General features: G+C 47.2%; 10 protein-coding genes across 10 annotated transcripts; 5 read left to right on the top strand and 5 right to left on the bottom strand.

Annotated features, from left to right (window-relative positions):
- Positions 1-506: 506 nt before the first annotated feature.
- Positions 507-1378, bottom strand: BP5553_09762 (uncharacterized protein; the record flags this gene model as incomplete). The annotated part of the gene is made up of 3 exons (XM_032018385.1): positions 507-1064; positions 1117-1250; positions 1306-1378. 3 exons carry the CDS (start codon positions 1376-1378, stop codon positions 507-509), a joined length of 765 nt encoding a protein of 254 aa, XP_031865684.1.
- Positions 1379-3549: 2171 nt separating this feature from the next.
- Positions 3550-5094, top strand: BP5553_09761 (uncharacterized protein; the record flags this gene model as incomplete). The annotated part of the gene is made up of 2 exons (XM_032018384.1): positions 3550-4435; positions 4487-5094. 2 exons carry the CDS (start codon positions 3550-3552, stop codon positions 5092-5094), a joined length of 1494 nt encoding a protein of 497 aa, XP_031865683.1.
- A 61-nt stretch (positions 5095-5155) lies between these two features.
- On the bottom strand, positions 5156-5474 carry BP5553_09760 (uncharacterized protein; the record flags this gene model as incomplete). Its single annotated transcript, XM_032018383.1, has 2 exons — positions 5156-5380; positions 5433-5474. 2 exons carry the CDS (start codon positions 5472-5474, stop codon positions 5156-5158), a joined length of 267 nt encoding a protein of 88 aa, XP_031865682.1.
- Positions 5475-6558: 1084 nt separating this feature from the next.
- BP5553_09759 (Uncharacterized protein) lies at positions 6559-7668 on the bottom strand (the record flags this gene model as incomplete). The annotated part of the gene is made up of 1 exon (XM_032018382.1): positions 6559-7668. The coding sequence occupies one exon, from the start codon at positions 7666-7668 to the stop codon at positions 6559-6561; it is 1110 nt and encodes a 369-aa protein (XP_031865681.1).
- A 2385-nt stretch (positions 7669-10053) lies between these two features.
- Positions 10054-10573, top strand: BP5553_09758 (uncharacterized protein; the record flags this gene model as incomplete). The annotated part of the gene is made up of 3 exons (XM_032018381.1): positions 10054-10106; positions 10155-10310; positions 10366-10573. The coding sequence occupies 3 exons, from the start codon at positions 10054-10056 to the stop codon at positions 10571-10573; spliced, it is 417 nt and encodes a 138-aa protein (XP_031865680.1).
- A 1739-nt stretch (positions 10574-12312) lies between these two features.
- Positions 12313-13051, top strand: BP5553_09757 (uncharacterized protein; the record flags this gene model as incomplete). Its single annotated transcript, XM_032018380.1, has 2 exons — positions 12313-12623; positions 12676-13051. The coding sequence occupies 2 exons, from the start codon at positions 12313-12315 to the stop codon at positions 13049-13051; spliced, it is 687 nt and encodes a 228-aa protein (XP_031865679.1).
- Positions 13052-13317: 266 nt separating this feature from the next.
- On the bottom strand, positions 13318-13925 carry BP5553_09756 (uncharacterized protein; the record flags this gene model as incomplete). The annotated part of the gene is made up of 2 exons (XM_032018379.1): positions 13318-13689; positions 13722-13925. 2 exons carry the CDS (start codon positions 13923-13925, stop codon positions 13318-13320), a joined length of 576 nt encoding a protein of 191 aa, XP_031865678.1.
- Positions 13926-14337: 412 nt separating this feature from the next.
- On the top strand, positions 14338-14800 carry BP5553_09755 (uncharacterized protein; the record flags this gene model as incomplete). Its single annotated transcript, XM_032018378.1, has 3 exons — positions 14338-14598; positions 14651-14740; positions 14798-14800. 3 exons carry the CDS (start codon positions 14338-14340, stop codon positions 14798-14800), a joined length of 354 nt encoding a protein of 117 aa, XP_031865677.1.
- A 1529-nt stretch (positions 14801-16329) lies between these two features.
- BP5553_09754 (Ubiquitin carboxyl-terminal hydrolase) lies at positions 16330-17030 on the top strand (the record flags this gene model as incomplete). Its single annotated transcript, XM_032018377.1, has 2 exons — positions 16330-16651; positions 16702-17030. 2 exons carry the CDS (start codon positions 16330-16332, stop codon positions 17028-17030), a joined length of 651 nt encoding a protein of 216 aa, XP_031865676.1.
- Positions 17031-17064: 34 nt separating this feature from the next.
- BP5553_09753 (Uncharacterized protein) lies at positions 17065-18808 on the bottom strand (the record flags this gene model as incomplete). Its single annotated transcript, XM_032018376.1, has 3 exons — positions 17065-17740; positions 17793-17902; positions 17954-18808. 3 exons carry the CDS (start codon positions 18806-18808, stop codon positions 17065-17067), a joined length of 1641 nt encoding a protein of 546 aa, XP_031865675.1.
- Positions 18809-19229: the final 421 nt, after the last annotated feature.

Genomic DNA, 19229 nt, shown 5'->3' with positions numbered 1-19229 from the left:
TTCTCATTGAACGCTTTGCCTCGCCTACCAAATTTCTCGCTCGGCATTAATTACAAATGGAGACAATAACTTTCGAAGCATCCTTTCCTGGAAAGAGTGTACAAGTGCGTGGTACATGGGACAATTATACTGACGCGCTCGAGCTCACTTCTCGAGACGGGTTTTGGACAGGTACACTCGAAGTTCCGGTCACAACTCCTACTCAACCAGGCACCTTTCTTCAGGTATACTGGTATTATGTAGGTACTATAAAACGTTTAATTCTGCTACTTGAATTCTAAAGAGATTTAATTATAGTATATAGTCGACGGTTTAGAACAAGTAGTGCCTGGCACACCCAGAGATATTCCCCTATACCGTATCGCGATCCCCTGCAGGAAGTTTACTTTGAGCGGATTCGATGTCCCAACTCTCCGGCCCCCGAACTCTTCTTTGAATATCCAGTCACCAATTCCTATCTCCTACAAGTTGAGCAGGCTCGTCATATCTGCCGGGATCTTTGAAGATCACGAGCAGTGCACCCAAAGTCCACCGGTCGACTTATCCAAATCCTCTTCCGACCGTTTTACCGACTCCCGGTGTACCTGTGGGCAATATGGCATCGCGACGAATGGCGACCGCATGGTTGACTGCAGGGATGTGTGGTGCGGCTCCTGTGATATGAGTTCCTCCGATGAGTGGATCTCTTCCAACTTAAAAGCTTCATTACGACTGCACGGCGGAAGTACACCGTCCGCGAGTTCCTGCGACTGTGATCCCCATAGTTGGCTGTGGCCTGCGGTTTGCGTATCCCGCGCAAGTTCCTGCCACACTCTATAGGGCTCGGGAAAAGGGGGTTCATGCTGGCTGTAGCCTGACTCGAACGAGTTGGTGATATTTTTTGTGTCCGCGAGTTCCTGCGGCTGTGGTCCCCATAGGTGGCTGTGGCCTGGCTCAAGTGAGTATGGGAAATTTTGTGAGTTTGGCGGACTCGGATAAGTGATAGGAGGATCGAAAAGAGTGCGCGATTGTTCGCAGGCCTGTCGCTTTCTATGTGTATTCAAAGTGGCTGGGGCGCCAAAACGCTACAAAAATTGTTAATAATCTTTCCTTTAAGTTAACAATCTGTCACTATACCTTATTACAGTATTGACACTTGTAAGGTTTATTGCCAGTATGTATGTTAGTGTGAATTACGAGACCTGATCGTTGGATGAAACTTTTTCCACACTCCATACACTTGTGTGGCTTTTTCCCGGTATGTGTCCTCTCTATAGAAGTAAGTATAGGAACTGAAGTTGAGGAATTAACACTTCGGCATCTTACTATGACGTGCAAGGTCACTAGCTCGACAGACGACTTTTCCACATATATCGCATTCGATTGGCGTAGAAGACATTTTGTTTAAAGTAGAGAGATTTAACTATAGTGGTAGTGGGGGAAATATAGAAATATCGAGGTAGAGGATATCGAGGAGGATGTCGTGGAGGGTGGTATTGGTAGAAGGAAGTAGTGCCTGAGTGTGGAGAAAGTGGTAGTGGTGGAGGAGGAGGAGGGGGAGATGGAGGATAAGCCATTGACAACTTTATGTGATTTGAGGCAAGTGCGTACAGTAGTATAAATAGCTCGGATAGCGATGTCAGCCTGCTTTTGTAAATAAAATACTAGGTACAAGGAGAGCCTCGCTCGAAATAAAACAAGTCTGCATTAGCAGAGCTGCACGATCCATGCACCACCCTATGAGGATCACCTGCTGCCATCCTTACCCACCATTTCCTTCACCGCATCTGCCCAGGTGAGCGTCTAGGCACCGTTCCTGATGCGTGATTTTTCTCCTCCAGGTGGTTCTGTAGAAGGGTCATTTTGCCCAAAGCTAAGATGGCTTGCGCAAACCTGCAACACCTCCAATACCTCAACAACCTTATTATTGTGTTAGCAAAAGTCGAAAGGCAGACAAGTGAACCAACCATATGCGCGAAAAGTGTTGTTATCTTCTTCAAGCGGCGATGGCAAGCTAGGACTACGTATTAGAATATCTTACTACAAATTGACATCCCCAATAAGCTTCTGAGAATTAGGGCTTGTCACGACACACATGCCAGGCCTAGAAAAATATTTGCTCTCCTGTCCCGTCTACCCACCTCCTAAACGCCTAAGGTAAAGTACTTAAACCATCGCCTAAACTGTACGTTCGCAGGCTGCATTTCTCATACAGGTATTCCTGAATCGCTGGAGGTTCGATTGCATCGCGGCAAGTCTGCGTTTTGCTTTGGCGTAGTAAAGTCCACAAGCGTTGCACAGTGACCGCGTTCCGTCCGGACCCTTTCTCCACTCAGGAGTGTCTGTACAATTGCACGAGTGGCATTGCCTACCATGACCCGCTCCCTACTCCACGTCAAAAGAGTCTTGTACTATAGACGAACGATTCGGCTTACCACTCGACGCATGTGTGCATGTTCCTGTTTTTGGGGCAATTTGTCTCGTATACTACTCAATGATGACAAAATGTTTTTTGAATATTGAAGCAAGACCTCCATTTCGGATGGCAACATAGGTAGAAAAGTATTCGCAGGTTGTTCTCGTACAATCAAAGTATAATAGGTGGACCATTCCTGAAGAGCGCTACTAGATATAAAGACCTTACAAAATTAGCATGAACGAATCAAAACATTTCTCAAAGGGCTTACATCCTCCCAGCTATTCTTGAAATCTCCAACATCTAGAGTTTCCTTTACACCTTGCCCGAAAATATCCGGCTCTCTCGGACCAGCGTATGAAGGAAACGTCGGCTGAGAATGGGTGATTCGGGGCGGAGACTGCTCTGTTTGTGAAAGCTGATCCACAGAGTTGGATGGAACATATCTTCTGGGTTCTGAAGGTGCTTGTGATGTTTGTGGGAGCGTGACTTTGAGGAGGTCTTGAATTGAGGGGAGAGTTTGTAATGGCTGTGTAAGATCCATTGAAATGGATGTAGTTCTATTGTTTGAAGTCTTTAGTGAGTCTGGAGATAGTCTGAGACTAGGGGTGAAGGAGTAAAGAGTGATGCTTAGATCTAGACCAAAGAGATCGAGTAGTCACGTGGAAATAGCATACTTCGGGGGCCTTGTATATCAAGGTCATTGCTATATCGCGATATGAGATCGCCCACTTAACATATGTCTGATTACCAGGGTTCATAGTTCATTAACGCGGGATACATCCGTCTCAGGATGTTCATCGGCGTCGTCCGTGCATGACGCTAGTCCCAGCCACGCCTATGCAGATACCCCTGCTCAAGGACCATCCGGTCGATTTAGCGTCATGTAGGATGCAGGCCAAGCAACCACCTACCTCGCCTCGCCTTCTTAGCACCACCCACCTCAACTTCTCAGCACCACCCACCTCGCATTTCAGCACCACCCGCCTCGACTTCTCAGCACCACCCACCTCAACTTCTCAGCANTTCTCAGCACCACCCACCTCAACTTCTCAGCACCACCCACCTCGCATTTCAGCACCACCCGCCTCGACTTCTCAGCACCACCCACCTCAACTTCTAAGCACCACCCACCTCGCCTTCTCCACGTCGTTATGTCAGCCTTACCTGATTTCAAGGCTCAAGGCTCGAGTGTCGAGACGTTTTCCAACGCCATCAACGCAATCGCCTCTCCTGAGTGGATCGTGATCCAATATTTTGTTACTATACACAACTTGGAAAATGAAGGTCGAGATCTGTTGAACAAGGAAGCAAACAAACCGAGAGTAAAGGGAGCGATCTGGAAGCCAAAGTCTGGTAGTACTCTCAAAAACCAGCTAACGGAAGCACTGAAGAAGAACGCGCCTAAGGACTCTTTATACAGAAGGGCTTGTATTGAAGGGGACTCTATATACCCAGCGCTCATTATTGCTCTGATCTGCAACGCCAGGGATAATGGGACATTGAAGGCAAAGTCAAAGAAGTTGAAGTCGAAGCAAGCCCTCAAAGAGGGGGTTGAAGACGCCGCCGCCGAAGAGGTTGTAGATGATATTAACAGGGATGATGGCAAGTCAATGTCGAAGCTAACCCTTGAAGAAGAGCTCAAACTCTGGCCTACGATTTTCTTCAAGGTCCTTGTCAATCGGTTGATGACAATAACCGCTCCTTGCAAAATAGGTATATGGAGGGATTTTCAGGATGATGAGATAAAGGAACGTAAGATAGGTTTGACAGGACCGCATTATCTGATTTGGAAAGTCACTGACGTGAAGGCAGGAGAAGGTGAAGGCGAGCGTGAAGATGAGGAAGAAGATGAGGACGGGTCAATCCTTATACTGAAGGACCTCATCAGAAAGTTGATGAAAATCTTCGAGAACGAAAATGAGTTACACTCACGCAAGCGCCCGCGAATAGAGTCGCCTCAGCATAGAAACCCACCATCAACGAAAAGACAATCACTGGACCCTGCCCAAAGGTCGATGGAAGGTTCACATATACAACGTAGGTTCCAAACAATCTTACAATAGTGTTTAAGCTCATCAAATCGAATAGATAACCCTACCCAACAGGCACAACCACAACCACAACCACAACCACAACCACAACCACAACCACAACCACAACCACAACCGCAACCGCAACCGCAACCACAACCACAACCACAACCAAAACCACATCCACATAGCTTACAGCGAGCAGCAAATCTGATCAACGAGGAGTTTGTATTTGAGAAATTTACTGCGTCGGGTGTAGAATTTAACAAGTCTCTTCTTAAATGCCTCGGCGATAAGAAGTGCCGAGCGCAGAAAGTTGGCCCGTCACCAGAGTCACCAGTACGAGTAGATCCATTTGGAACGAAAGATGGAATACTTTTGATATTCCTAGGACAAACAGCCAAGAATCTGGCGAAGCGTGCTGTGCCAGTAGCGACCTCCAGACATCGAGGGTTCCCCTTGCCGTCCACGCATGTCTACGATCATGTACAAGAGTTGATAGAGCCAGGGGACAGTTTTGAAATTGTGTATTGTCAAGGAATCGCAATGGTCTGGATGCCGCCGGATTACTTTTTAGTGCTGGTGCAGAAAAGTTATATAGCCATAAGGGACGACATCAAACGAGCACGAGGGGAAAGTGTGCAAACTTGGCAGAAACCACGTTGAAATTGGTGTCACTATGAATTTGCAATACAATGAAACCACAACCCTAGAGCTGAACACCGTCCTATATCTTCTTTACAACATATGCCACAATAGCACCGCCCTCGGCCGTCCACTCCAAACTGCCACCCTCCCATTCCCAATCCCCCATGGCGGCATAGTGACAGGCCCCTCCTACAGTGATATTGCCCTGACCCTTTTCTATAAAAACAGCTGCAGATAATGGGCCATCAACTGGGCCACCATCATATGGGTAGGGGCCGAAAACATCGTAATCCTCCGGTTTATCCTTGAGGGGTTAGCAAGTCTGTTCTCAAAGCGAATATGAGTGAAAAACGTACCTGCTTGTTCTTCCAGGCGAGCGCCCTGTCGCTGGCTCCCATGATTTTTGCAGACCTTCTCCAATCACTTAAATCGAAGGCAACACTTAACGGTAGTTATGCGCGTGCTGCCAAATAGCTCTCAGCTTAGGAACCTTTGCGCTGACTGTCGTCGTGCTGGACAATGATAGCAATTCTTTGCGCGCAAGCTATCCAGCCGAGAATATGTAACCCTGCCCAATTACCACCATCTCCCAGCAAAATGGTGTTGTCGCACAAGCTCTTGAATGCTTGTCTGATACTTCGTGCGACTCGATGACTGAATGAGATCTGACTTTGGCGGATCTCGCCGTCTCCTATGTATCGATAGTAGAGTGTACATCGTGATCGTGAAAAGAAGATAAGGCTAAATGCCATGTGTCGAAAAATCAGCAGACTGCCGAGGATTGCGGAAGAACCCCACCATTATGTAGAGGGGTTTCGTTTGCGCGGCGTGACCCATCAGCTAGCCCCGCTCACAGCCTCGGACAGCCTCGCAAAATTCCTGAGCTAGCGGCCGCGTAGCAATCTCCATGCAGCAGATCAGTTTGGAAACTCCCCAGTCGAAGGATGAGAGTAAAGCGGAGCTTGATGAACTTATCGTATATGAGAGCACGCAGTAGAGGACCTTATTTTGTGAGTAAAGAGGAAGAGCAAAAATAAGGAGAAAGAGCAGGAAAGGCGTAAGGTGAGGGCGAAAAGTATCTGTGTGGTGCGGCTCCTGTGATAAGAGTTCCTCCGATGAGTGGATCTCTTTCAACTTAGAAGAAGCATCAGGTAACAGCTTGGTTTTAATATAGATATCGCAGCTCCCAAGAATGAAATCGATCAAAGGAGATTGCAACGCGGAGTGAGTGTTCAGACGAAATACAAAGCGAGCAAGTAAATTTAAGGAGAGAAAGACTCAATAGTATTCCGGAAGTTTCGCGAAATATGTCGAGGACTAAGAAGTGAGGTCCTTCAAATTCCAACACCTACATCTACTCAAGAATAACCATATCATTAGAAAAAAAAGGAAGCAGCTGCTGTGTCGGTGCGGGATTACTATGGATAAGGAAGTTAGGTCTGGAGTTAACCAAATACGCTGGGAATCTCAAATTTACCAACCTTAAGACATTTCGTCCAAGTAGTCGCCCCTCTGTTGAATCTCCGTAGTAAGCTCGTGAACGTGCTCAACAGCTTCCTTGGGAGTTGTAGCGTCCTTGATATAAACGGCAATATTTGCGGGGGGAATCATATTTTCCGGTAGTCCCTGAGCAAATTCTTCCGCCATAGCGTCAAGATCTAAGCCCTCGGTCGCTTCTGCCTTCCAAACATTACAGTGTAGAAATATGTTTTTCCCTTGGTCCTTCGACGCCAACGAAAATATGTATTCCTTGTCTACGCGACCTTTCCTTTGCACAGCTGGGGGAACTTTTGTCTGGTCATTGCAGATCAGTATCTTCAAGAGGGTTTGGCCCTGTCTTGCAACCCCGTCGAGCAGCTTCAAAAGACCATTTACGGTGATCCCCTTTTCGCCTATCTTGACCCTGTCTATGTCGTCGAAAACAGCAATTGCCTTTGGTCCCATTCTGAGATACATAATCATCATGTCTGAATCGGTGAGAGTGGAATCTCCAAGGGCAAAGATATAAATAGCGAAGCCGAATTCGTGCGCGATAGCCTCAACGAAACTAGTCTTCCCACATCCTGGTGGGCCAACCCAAAGCATCCCATACTGATGGCGATGACCACTAGCTAAAAGCGCTTCCTTATCATCGATAAAAGCCTCGACTTTTCTTATGATAGATTCTTTTAGGGTATCTTCGAGGACCACTGTATCAAGTGGACGGCCGCAATCCTCAAAAGGCCCCATCCAGGGGTCGAATTCCCGTCTCTTAGATCCACCAGGGAGGTATAATTGAATAACATCGGGAGTATAGTTGGATTTGCCCATATCTTCAAGAAGTGACTTTCGGGTTTGGTAAGTGCCTAGCAATTGCCAACTGGCTGGCTCTTCGCCTCTGGATCGGGCTTGTGATGGATGGGCACGACGGTAAGTCAGGAAGAGAAATCCGCCTCGCCAGCAAGAACGGAGTGAAAACCGCTTTAGGCCGTGGCATTTGCAATACCATCTCATGAGCGTATCATCGTTCATAGCGTATTGAAGTTTGTCGTTGATATGCCGTCCACCGTCATGTTCCTCTTCGTCGTGCAACCTGATCCTGCGCTGCCCCATCTTTCCAGTGCGTCGGGTAATAGTTGAGTTACATCCTCCAGGATCACTTGCTATCGAAGCATTTTCGATCGCGTCGCATATATCGTTGAAAGAAGTTTCGGAAAGGATGGTCGCGTGAGATAGCCCGGTGTATTGGAGAAGTATTACCAAGCGCTGGGCGATTTAAGAAAGAAAAAAATGAAACCGATGAAAGAGGAAAGGGTGTAGAGATAGCGGCCAAAGCGATAATAGCGATTGAACGCTGACTTGAAGTCCGTCATGTTGAACGTTGAGACGAGGTCCGTCAATGGTCCTGTGCTGTCTCTTAATGCGTTCTAAGGTATCAGAGCCTGGCATTTATCCATGCATTAAGGGAATGCCAGAATGGTTCTAGGGCTTTCTCCGTACGTTTGAGACACGGGCTTTCGAGTACCAATCCCATCGAGGTAAAGCTGTACGAGGTAGGAGTAGCTAGGTGCAGCTCCTTCCTCCGTTTTGACAACATAGGGAATCGTCGCCGCCGCTTATAATACGATCAATTCACAGAACTCAGGATCGGTCCAATAAAAGTTGTGGCATCCCGCCAGGCCTCTAACTCCTAAGCAGGCCTCACCACATTCAGAACACCAGAGCTGCCCTGCATGCAATAATGTGCACATGCTCTCCGTGGAACTTTATGTGATTTGAGGCAAGTGCGTAAAGTAGTATAAATAGCTTGGATGGCGATGTCAGCCTGCTTTTGTAGTTAAAGTACTAGGTACATTGTACAAGAGAAAAGGATGTTAAAAGTTCCACGGAGAGCATGTGCCGATTCTGGTTAGACCCTCCTGTAGAGCTTGAGCAAGAAATTCCTTCTATAATTGCGACAGAAATCGCTGGACTTCTTCGTTGGAGAGGGTGTGCTAAGTTGCCCCCCCCCCCATAGCCTGTTGGGCTTTTGGAAAAGCAAATATGCCCTTGGGGTTAATAATAGGAGCTTCTAGTCGTTTACACAAGCAGTTTTCGTGCCACGCTCCAAGCAGGGGGTCGATGGAGCGGGCTAGCCCAGGCCCGGCTAGATCTCACTGGTGGCGCTCTCCAAGCTCCAAGCAGGGATCGCAGGAGCGGGCTAGCCCGAATTCGTTGAGCATCTCCAACGGCCATTAGAATACGATCTACATATAAAATATTTCAGAGACACGCTATCCACATGCCATAGTCGTAATGTGGTTCCACGCTTGTCTTTTCTTTACTTCCATCCCCGGTTAGTCGCCGGCCTGTATTATTCAAGTTAATAAGCCGTTTACCAATAGCCACAAAAAGCAACATGTGTCGTACTATTTTCCCAATGTTTCGACCTCATCCATGCTATGATATCGTGGCAGTTGCGCTTCCACCTACCCTCTAGAGCCTATATGTCATCCGGGTTCTGCCGTCGCTCTTTGTCGCGTGCCACAAACTCGTTCTCGACTAATGTGGTGTCGAAGGGTAAAGCTGGTCTTACACTAAACAGAATTGTAAACAACGTCTAGCATCTCACGGCGGCCTTTCCATTACCAGGCGGTTGGGGGCGGAGGTAATGCTATGTATAACTTCTAGATAATTAGTGCTATAGTACGAAATGTCCGCTGGGGCAAGGCAGAGTCCGGCTGCTATAGTCGTAGGGTAAGGGTGTCGGGTGTTTTAAAAAATTCCTTAATTATACTAGGTATATCCTTAAGGTACCTATTAGGTACCTACCTTACCCGGGTTGCAACCTGCAGGAAAGGCGAAAGTGAGAGCGCAGATGCAGGGGGGGTTTGCAACCTGCAGGAAAGGCGAAAGTGTAGGCAACGGAAAACGCTTTGACTCGGGCGTCACCGGAGAGTCAGAAAGAAACCTCGCCTTTCTTGAACCAGACAAATCATTAGTAGAAGGTTTGTAATAAGTGGCGTGTACGTCCAGCTACTCCCGGGACGAAGATCCTGCATACAAACCCCGGATGAAGATCTTCAAGAATCGAAAGGGTACTACTCAGAGAGGTTCCATTTTGATGCCTGCACATAAGCCATAAACTCCTCTTCCAACAACATTCACTCCGAACGCCCCCAATGCTCCCGTCAATTTGTTGCTTCCCCACATCCTGAGGACGTGGTGTCGGCTTCCTTCATTGAACGTCGTACATGGGTGTATTGAGAATGCATGAGTATATATGGACCGGATTTTCTGGTCAAGTTCTCATCATCGTCTCCTATTTCACTGCCTCAAAGTCTACAAGCATTATCCGTTCTCACTTCTGATATTTTACCTATCTTCTGCTATCTTCAAGCTTCTCCCTCTTACATATATCTTGTTTTCAACGCCGAAACCACCAACCACACCTCCGGGTAGCCCGAACCCGTCATTATCCAATGCCAGGTTGAACTTCGAGAAGACCAAACCGATGAGATGAATTGTGGGATCACAAAGACAGTTGAGGTATCGGTTACAGAGACATCAAGGTATTTATCCATCCATGTTGAACCAATATCTCGCTAAAATTCCAATAGTGACCAGAGCAGAGCCACTGGAAATTACTGGTGTATTATCCATGATTTGAACTCTCAGCCCCCCACAGTCTTAGAGCGTATCTCGACGCTTGTAGAAGCACAGCTTCATAATACAGCCGCGAATTCTAAGGATGATAATTCCGTGGCACACGAACTGTACGTCTCCAGCAGTTTGTAGGTCCTAGTCGGCTGACAAGCTATCCTCATCTAGAGGGGACGTCGAGGTTCGTAGCTCTAGAGCGGATGCTACCGTTATTGGGCCGCCAGATGTTTGGGAGCCTGAACCGTTTCAAGATAGCGAAGTTTCTTCTAACTTAGCAAGCGAAACGTCCTCTGATGCGGCCAGCGAAACGTCCTCCGGTGAGGTTAGCGAAACGTCCTCTGATGAGGCCAGCGAAGCAGAAGGCAGTGTTGTCTGACCGATGGACCCCCGCCATAGAGGAAGAACACATTAGTAGGGTCATGGTACGGAATATTGAGGTTTGGGGTGGGCTGTATATAACGGATTTGTTTCTTTCATTATTCCACTAGTGGACTGTGAAGTGGTATCTTACTGATTCTCGAATATATATATGTCGTTCTAATACAGCTTTCCTAGAATCCTTTAAACAGTAAGGAATAGATTTCGAGGTGATAAATGGTGGGCTTTGTGGGTGCTGTGGAGGCAACAGGTGTCATTGCAGAAAGCTCGATGCTTAGGGAAGGCTCAGAACGTCTAGAAAGGCTCGGATAAAGAAAGTAATATCTCACAGCGTTCAAATAGGGAACTTGGCACCCTGCTAGAGGATTATGGACTGGTGATGCCTCTAGCTACATGTACATGATTTAAATAAGAAAAATTGACTGATATTCGCTGTGATAGCTATCATGCTCGACGTAGGTAAGCTCTGGTATTGCAATGCTCGTATTATTTTCGGAAATGACCTGATGAAGAATCCTCCCATCCTCAAGAAGCGACTTATGACCCCAATTATAACTTTCGCAGAGTCGATAGGTAGGATTAGCATAGATACCTCCCCCACGGAATAGTGTTAATTTGACCTCGGTGTTGCCCTCTATCACACAGTAGCAATGGAGCGACATTCTTCAAATCGGGCTTGGTGTCATGACAATTGCAGTCAACCAAGACATGGCATCAGGCATTCTCTTTCAAAATCTCACCTTGCGCATGGAGGAAGTCCTTCTGGAAGGAACACGCTGGTACGGCGACGGAGGGGCTTTTTGGTAGGCTCTCCCGGATCCCGGTCTGTTCGAAATAGGATTGTACGCCGCCTCGTTCACGATCTTGGTGCATTTGAGAAAGCCTTGGAAGGGGCATTCCCGATCCTCAGCAAATGATACCGCTTCCGCAGCGGTAGGAGCTCTGGCGTCTCAAGTGCAACTTCGGATCTCTATCAATCCAATGATAGTCTCGCGAGTTGGTGGTTTGTCCGCCTTCGTATTAGATAATGGGAGGCCTAGGATTCCTATCAAGATATCCAGGTGATATGGAAATGTGGCTGATGTGGTGGCAGGGGTTAGCGAATTTCGGACTAGCCAGCTCCAATGACCCCCTGCTTGGAGCTGGCAGAGCTCTAAAAGTAAGCTGTAGCCGGATCCGGGTTAGCCCGCTCCAGCGATCCCCTGCTTGGAGCGGGCAGCCGATTGATGCATCCATTGTTGCATCGGAAAGAGCCTTTGGTCAAATCGAGGATGTAAGCCACTGCCACGGCTGTGTTTCTTCCGCTAGAACCCCACGCCCTGTTCGATCGGCCCATCGACTCGGTATCAATCCCGATGATCTAACCCGGTATCTGGTGCTTACCCTAGTTGCATGACAGTTCTCCCTATATGCTCTGTCCCTATCCCCCCCCCCCCCCCCAATGAAGACTAAATCTGTGCCGATGAAAAATACTCCGTTCCCGAGTTGTCTTCTTTGCCCGTGTCTTGTCTCACCTAGGCATGCACGAGATCCAATAATATTGGCTCTAGCTCGAAACACCTTACCCATCTTTGCCGACCTAATTATATCATATCACCACGGAATGCTCGTGCAAACACAGGTACCCTTTTTTCACATATGGATCTAGCTATTTCAATAGCACGACTCCTACGATTGAAGATTGACACTTTCTACAATATCTCGAGCTATATATCCCTCTCTTTGTAAACGCACGAGATGGCAATCGCAATTCCCAAACCAAAGCGCATGGCCGTTCTACCAATTTCATTTGACGGAAAGCCCCCTATCCTCGACGAGGGGGAATATCCGGACTGTCGAATCAAGTATCACTTTATCTCCTTTGAAGCTTCACCCAAAACGTTCAAACCACTATATAGTGGCATGTATGACTTGGCGCCGTTCGGTTATAACCCAAAGAGGCCAGATGAATATATGTATGGAAGGTTTCTCGATAAAGAAACAGAGCATGGGCTAGTCGATGTGGGATATCGAGACATCTGGTGCACAGTGCCTCTGAATTATGTCGTGTAAGTGTAAGATAATCAGATTATAATGTGATCGATCTAATTTGAGGTTTAGGTGTACAATAGTAGATAATCCAAACGATAAGCAGGCGCACAGTTTCTATAATAATATCAAGAAACAACTCGAAGATATAAACAAACAAGGTGGTGATCAAAATCACGAACGTTTCGCATTGTTCCAAAAGCACTGGGAATCAGGAACCCACCCCCTTCAAGGCTCTCGGGAGGAAATCGATAAGTTGGTCGGAGAGTACTGGAAAATTCACACAGCAATTGGGGCCCAGCAAGGCGCTCAGACACAATCAATTGATGAAGCAATGCTTAGAATGCTGTTGCAGGTGCTGGTTGGAATAAGGAAGCATTCTGGGCCCAGTCCTACTGTGCGTGAAGCAAAAAGGGCATTGGAGGAGGTTTTGAGGTTCAGCTCGTGATGTAATAGGCAATAAGAACAGGATATAAACACAGTTTAATAGAGATAACTTGTTTCCTGATCTTATGTCTGAAAGTACTCGTCAGTATATTTCCCATGGTCTGTTCATATACTATAATAGAGTAGCGCTTGTCGAAGATATACTTGCTTGTAGTAATAAAGGCATGTTCTGCAAATTACAGTTATACGAGAATAGGGTAGTAAATCATATTTAGTAGTAAATATTAACGTATAAACGGAAGCTATCCGAGATAATCCGAAGGCTGCCTACTTCTCCAACACAACATCCTTCCAGGTTCGCACACTCCTTGTTTCACTGCTAGATCCCTGCCCATCACCGGATGTTGCATTTGTGGCAGCACCCTGGCCCACTAAGCCAGCAGTGGGCGGGGAGGCAACACTGCCAGTAGGTTTTCTCTGCTTGCTTAATTTCCAATAGGCCCACCGCATCCACGTAAGGAGATCTGGGCGTCTCTGCAGCCACTCGCCTTCCAAAATCCACTTTTCGTTAGGGAGTCCCCATTTCTCGTTTGCTCGAGCAATAAATTGCTTATCAACGGTTTCCATCGTAACTGGATGAAGCCAATCCTTATCCGAAACACTCTCGTATATAGAATCAAAGATCTCCCGTCGCCCTCTCTATTAGATAGTAATAACGTTAGTAGGCGGACTCCAGATTGGTAAGGAGGCGGGGAGGCGCGGAGGCGCGGAGGCGTAGAGGTGGAGGTAAGGAGACAGGAAGCGATAGTTACCAGGAAGAAATTCCAGTATTCATTACGCCTCCACTTCTCCTGCCCGGTAAACTGAGCAAGGGCTTCACGCACCTGCTGCGCGGTGCTTGTTGGAGCAATAGCCAGTGACTCTGTATGAGACATGGCTTGTACAGCTTGCGTGGTTATGCTGCCCTGTTGGGCTGGCTCGTTTAGTCAAACTCTGTGGAACAACGCTCGTTGTGGTTGGCGTGTGTGGAGGCAGATCTTCTCAATCTCCCCAATCTTCCTAGTATCCTAGCGCGTGGCTCGTTCCGGAGTAGCGTCTTGGCGCAGATCCCTGACTGTTCGGATATGGAGGACGAATCATAGGGCCCTGCAATCTACACTCGAAATAGCATAGAACTGGGCAGACAGATCCAACGAAATTAACCAGCGCATGTGGTAATGCGTGTCTAACCTCTCCTTTCCACGATATGTGGACCGCCCGCGCCCTTTTTGCCTTTAACGTCGTGACTTGCTAGTGCTAATATTCGTTTCCGTGCGAAAATTGAAGTTCCACCTATACTTCTGCGATATGAGTCCCTCCGAGCGGATTGTCGACACTTATGCGGGAGGCAATGCGAGATACACTCCGAGAGACAATTTGCCAACTCTCAATACATTTACTCATGAAGGGCGTCCTCAATCTACAACTGCAACTCAAACGCGCCTCGATACCAGCGCTGGCTGTTTCGATAGAGAAATATCGCTCGGACAGACAGACAATTCGATGGAGGCAGAACAAAACGCACTTGGTGAAATCGTTCCATCTACATATAATATGAGCCCTGAAACCGTATATATGTCACGGGGCCCCATAGTGTCACAAGAAGCTAATCGGCCGACAGGAATACACCGACCAAACAGAGTCCCAGGAGGCCATCTTTTTATGGTATAGGCGTGCAGATGGGAGCCCATCTTGGAGAATTTGTTACTACGTAAGCACTTGCACTTGCGATTTGTGTGAATTCCAAAGCTGATTTGTAGATGGTTAGTGAACGGGAATTATACCCCTATTATGCTGGAACGAGCTGGATATATTAGTCCGACGGGTGAAGTTGCTGCGACACGTCATAGCTGGTCTGGGAATTTAGAGGTTGTTTTATATTAAGTGAGCTGTGTCAGTTTGGAAACGAGTTCGAGTTTAAATAATTCTATAATACTATACAACGTCTGCTGCGGAACAAAAGATACATCTATGATACGTCCCAGATTATTGACTTAAAGGAAAGATTATTAACAACTTTTGTAGGGTTTTGGCGACTCAGCTACGGCGACTCAGCTACTTTGAATAAACATAGAAAGCGATACACCCGCGAACAATCGCACACTCTTTTCGATCTTCCTATCACTTATCCGAGTCCGCCAAACACACAAAATTTCCCATACTCACTTGAGCCAGGCTACAGCCACCTCGCGGACACGCAAAACTTCCCCCACTCGTTCGAGTCAGGCTACAGCTAACATGAACCCCCTTTTCCCGAGCCCTATATAGAGTGGCAGGAACTTGCGCGGGATACGCAAAACCCAGGCCACAGCCAACTATGGGGATCACGGTCGCAGGAACTCGCGGACACGCAAAATTCAACAACGCTCGTTGGAGAGGGCGGCGGCATAGTAGCTACAGACATCTCGAGTACCTTGCAACTATAGTAATAAAGGCAAAATAAAATATACGCCTCGCCTGCTTTTCCCCCAACATTCTCTCGTTACCCGCCTATTACTATTTCTTACTATACATTACTCAGAGATTCAGTGGCCTGGAATTTGGGGAGTATCATTTATATTAATATAACGTCCATCCTTGCGTATTCGTTTGTTTTTCTTGCCACTATGTGGTTGTAGTTAGGCAGATCTGCTTAATCAGGGGGCGTCGGGAGATTTTTAATTCTGTATACGGGAGAGTTTCGGAGAAGGATTGGCTTAGTTACAGCAAGAAGCCACTGCTTCCCTGCCTAACTATGTATTCTTACTCGACCTGTATATCTATATATAACGGTATATAGCGTTTTTGCTCTATCCGCAATTATAGGTGGAACGGATATAATCGGCGAAGAGGATATGAAAATCACGTTCACGTCGTCGCCCTCACGCCTAATTTGGAAAGGGTCTCCTTTTTTGGTTAAAGCGAAACGACCCCGCACCTCTGGTCGCATTCAGCGGAGGCAGCAACACAGCTTGAACTTGTAAAGTCACAACGCTAGGCAATCATCAAAACGGCGATTCATCGATTAGCCTCGAATCTATTGTCTTCACAGTTTCTCAGAACAGGTGTCAGAGGAAACAAATCTCAACTGAATCGCATTGCAAGCGGCAATAACGAAGCTGCCATATTTGCAGCACCGGATATCCAGCGTGAGGTCCGGAAGTATACCATGGGTGGAGGAGAGTGCCTTCGACTTTGAAGTCCCGCGACCTTCAGCATTTGCGCAAAATAGGCAACTTCATTCTATCGTCACCCAAAAGGTTACAACCACGTCAAACCGGCAGTATCATCAAAGCCGCATAGTTACTGCCTACCCCCGCAATGAAATACGTCAAGCACTTTGAACCGATCGAGTCGGACCCTCGAATCCTCACGGAATTGATGCATCGGCTAGGTGTTCAGGAAAAGTTCGGGTTCCATGACGTATTGGATTATACGGGGGAGTCGCAGCAGCCCGCTTTAGCTCTTATCGTCATATTTCCAGAGTCGGAAAGGGATGAGCTGCAGAAAGCGACGGCCGAGGCCGAGAGAACACCTATCGTCGCCGGCAGCCCCAAGTTCCTAAGGCAGACGATCGACAATTCTTGTGGCTTGATTGCAGTCCTTCATTGTGTTCTCAATACCGTCGTAGCTAACTCTATTAGTAAGTCCCCGGATCTATAACAGTTTTAAGAAGACTAACGAGCTTGCAAGAGCCAAACTCTATCCTTGATAGCGCTATTAGATCGGGTAAGGGTATTACGACGTTTCTTGAGGAGTCAAAAAAGCTCGAAATTGAGTATCAATCAGCTGTGAAATTAGGCGAGACAGAAATACCTGATGATATCAAGTATCATTATGTTGCTCTTGTTGGCTGTCAGGATAACAAATTGTATGAATTGGACGGCGAGCGATTAAGTCCTTTGATAAGAGGGTCTTCGTCGAAGGCAGGTTATATTCTGAATGAGCACGAACAGATAGCGCGGATTATTGATTCTTTCGCACATGGGGGGATTGACTGTAGTCTTTATAAACTAAGTTAATCGATAGGATAATATAATATTGAAGATATAAAATCTAGTATCTACTACGCCAGTTCGGCAGAAGCCTTCCGTAGAAATCCGCGTCTTGCGACAGGTCATGTGCTGATGCTCCATTATTTGTCCGTAAATCTAATTTTACACAAGTCCCATGAGTACGCATAATCAAGCGTAGGATATCATAAGATCTCCAAGATGCTGCCACATGCCAAGCCGACCAACCCTCATCATCCCTCGCATTAATATCGATCTCTGTGGCTAGTAATATCTTGACTACCTCGAGGAAGCCTGATGTTAGCGGCGGCGGCGGCCCAGCAATCACAAGATGCAGTAGCGGGAATTGGCTCTGGGAGGACTTTCTATATTGACAGCAGTTGGCGCCAAAGCTCAATAGTGCTTGAACACTATTAGCCATGCCGTATTCGACGGCCCACGCAAGAGCACTTCGACCGCGCGAATCCGGCTTGTCGATCAGCTCTGCGAGAGTTCCGAGTCTCTGTAATGATTGAAGATGTTCTGGTAGGCTGGTATATTCTGGATTGATGTTGAGGAGAGTTTCATGAAGTGTTGTGAGCTTGGAACTAGACCGATGCTCCTCAACAAGTTCTTGACTGCTCATGTTATAGAGACGTCCCACATCAATAAGAGCTGCCGATCCTAGGTGTCTGCATCTCTCCACTAAAGCCGAGTCGGTCATCGTGTGAATAGGCGCACTAATGTACCAGATCAGTAGCCGCAGAAACATAGGGGCTTTGAGTATCTCACTTCCCAACTTCATCTATCATACTCATATCCGCCCCCATTTGAATCAACATCCTACACATACGTATCGCACTTCCTGCCCCATTGCACCTCCAGCAATAATAACTTGCATACTATATAAGTATATTAGTTGTAGCTCAAATTGGCTAAATGCCTTCCCTTACATAGAGGAGTCCAAGGTTATACGGATCAACATCGTAAATCGATGCCTTTTCCCCCTGGAACAATGCTTGGGCACCGTGAATATCCCCCGATTGAACGCAGATAAAGATTGGCGAATCATACTGCACTATATAACGCGGATAGGTGCTCTTGTTAAATGATGCCTCAAGCGATATACTATAGCCGTTACAAGATGAGTCGAACCAGATATAACTATTGGGATATCGAGGATGCTGAATGTCAGCTTCTTCGACGTCATCGTCCCCGCGGTAGGTTTCGCAATTGACCAGGTCGATGACATCCCGTAATGCCTTCTCCACGTACCGGTATAAGCTCTGCGTTCTTCTCAAAGTTTTCTCAATGAATCCTAGGATCCTCTGAATAACGGTTCGATATCGATTTGAATGGTGCTTATCATCGTCTGGCAAATCGGATAGAAAGTTGCGAAGTTCTTTCTTCGAAGGGGGATTCGAGACATTGACGATGGCCAGGAGGCCTGGTCCTTGTGAAATCATAGTCCACGAAGCTAGTCCCGACCTCATACGCTTCGAGATCATCTTGCTAATATTCTCGTTATGACTAGAAATCTCATTTCCGTCCCGTAGACAAGCCGTAAGGTCGTGAATAGCAAGACGTCGCGAGTTCTTGCGCATTACTTTTGCACTGGGTGTGTGATGCTCGACTGCCCGATAGAGAATTGCAAACCATAGCCCTGAAATAATATTACGTAGCGGCTCGTGTTGGCTCCGTTTGCGGAGAATATAAATAGAAGCTGCGTCTGTAGCTTCCATCTTTGCCAATGCGGCATATAGGCCATCTTCGTTCGGTGGTGACGCGCGATACTTGATATTGGGCATCGTACTATCAGCAAAGCCACGGCGAGGCAGAATTGATAGTACTGAAAAGGCAAAAAATTGAGTGGTAGGAAAGGCAGAAATGAGGTGCAGGAACGGCGAAAGTCACTTGTGGGAGGGGTGGCGTGTTGGTTATAGCGGCGCCTTCCCTTGTAAATGTCATTCGTGGTCTTTCTTGTACACTAGCGTTTTCACTTTCGCCTTTCCTGCAGGTAGGAGGGGGGGCACGGTGCAGGAAAGGCGAAAGTGAGATCGCAGATGCAGGTGGGTCAGGGGGGGGGGGGTTGCTGGCCACAACAGCACCCAAATTGTTTCTCCGTTCAAATGATGTAGGTACCTTTTATTATAGATAGCTTTTGTTGTAGATAGCTTGTGTTGTGGACTTTTGGATTGAAATGCTAAGCGCCGAGGTCGCCCACGTGCG

Source organism: Venustampulla echinocandica (genome assembly GCF_003357145.1).
Source record: "Venustampulla echinocandica strain BP 5553 chromosome Unknown scaffold_11, whole genome shotgun sequence".
Classification (NCBI taxonomy): Eukaryota; Fungi; Ascomycota; class Leotiomycetes; order Helotiales; family Pleuroascaceae; genus Venustampulla; species Venustampulla echinocandica.
The sequence above is the reverse complement of the archived record's forward strand: the minus strand, read 5'-3'. Positions and strand labels throughout refer to the sequence as shown.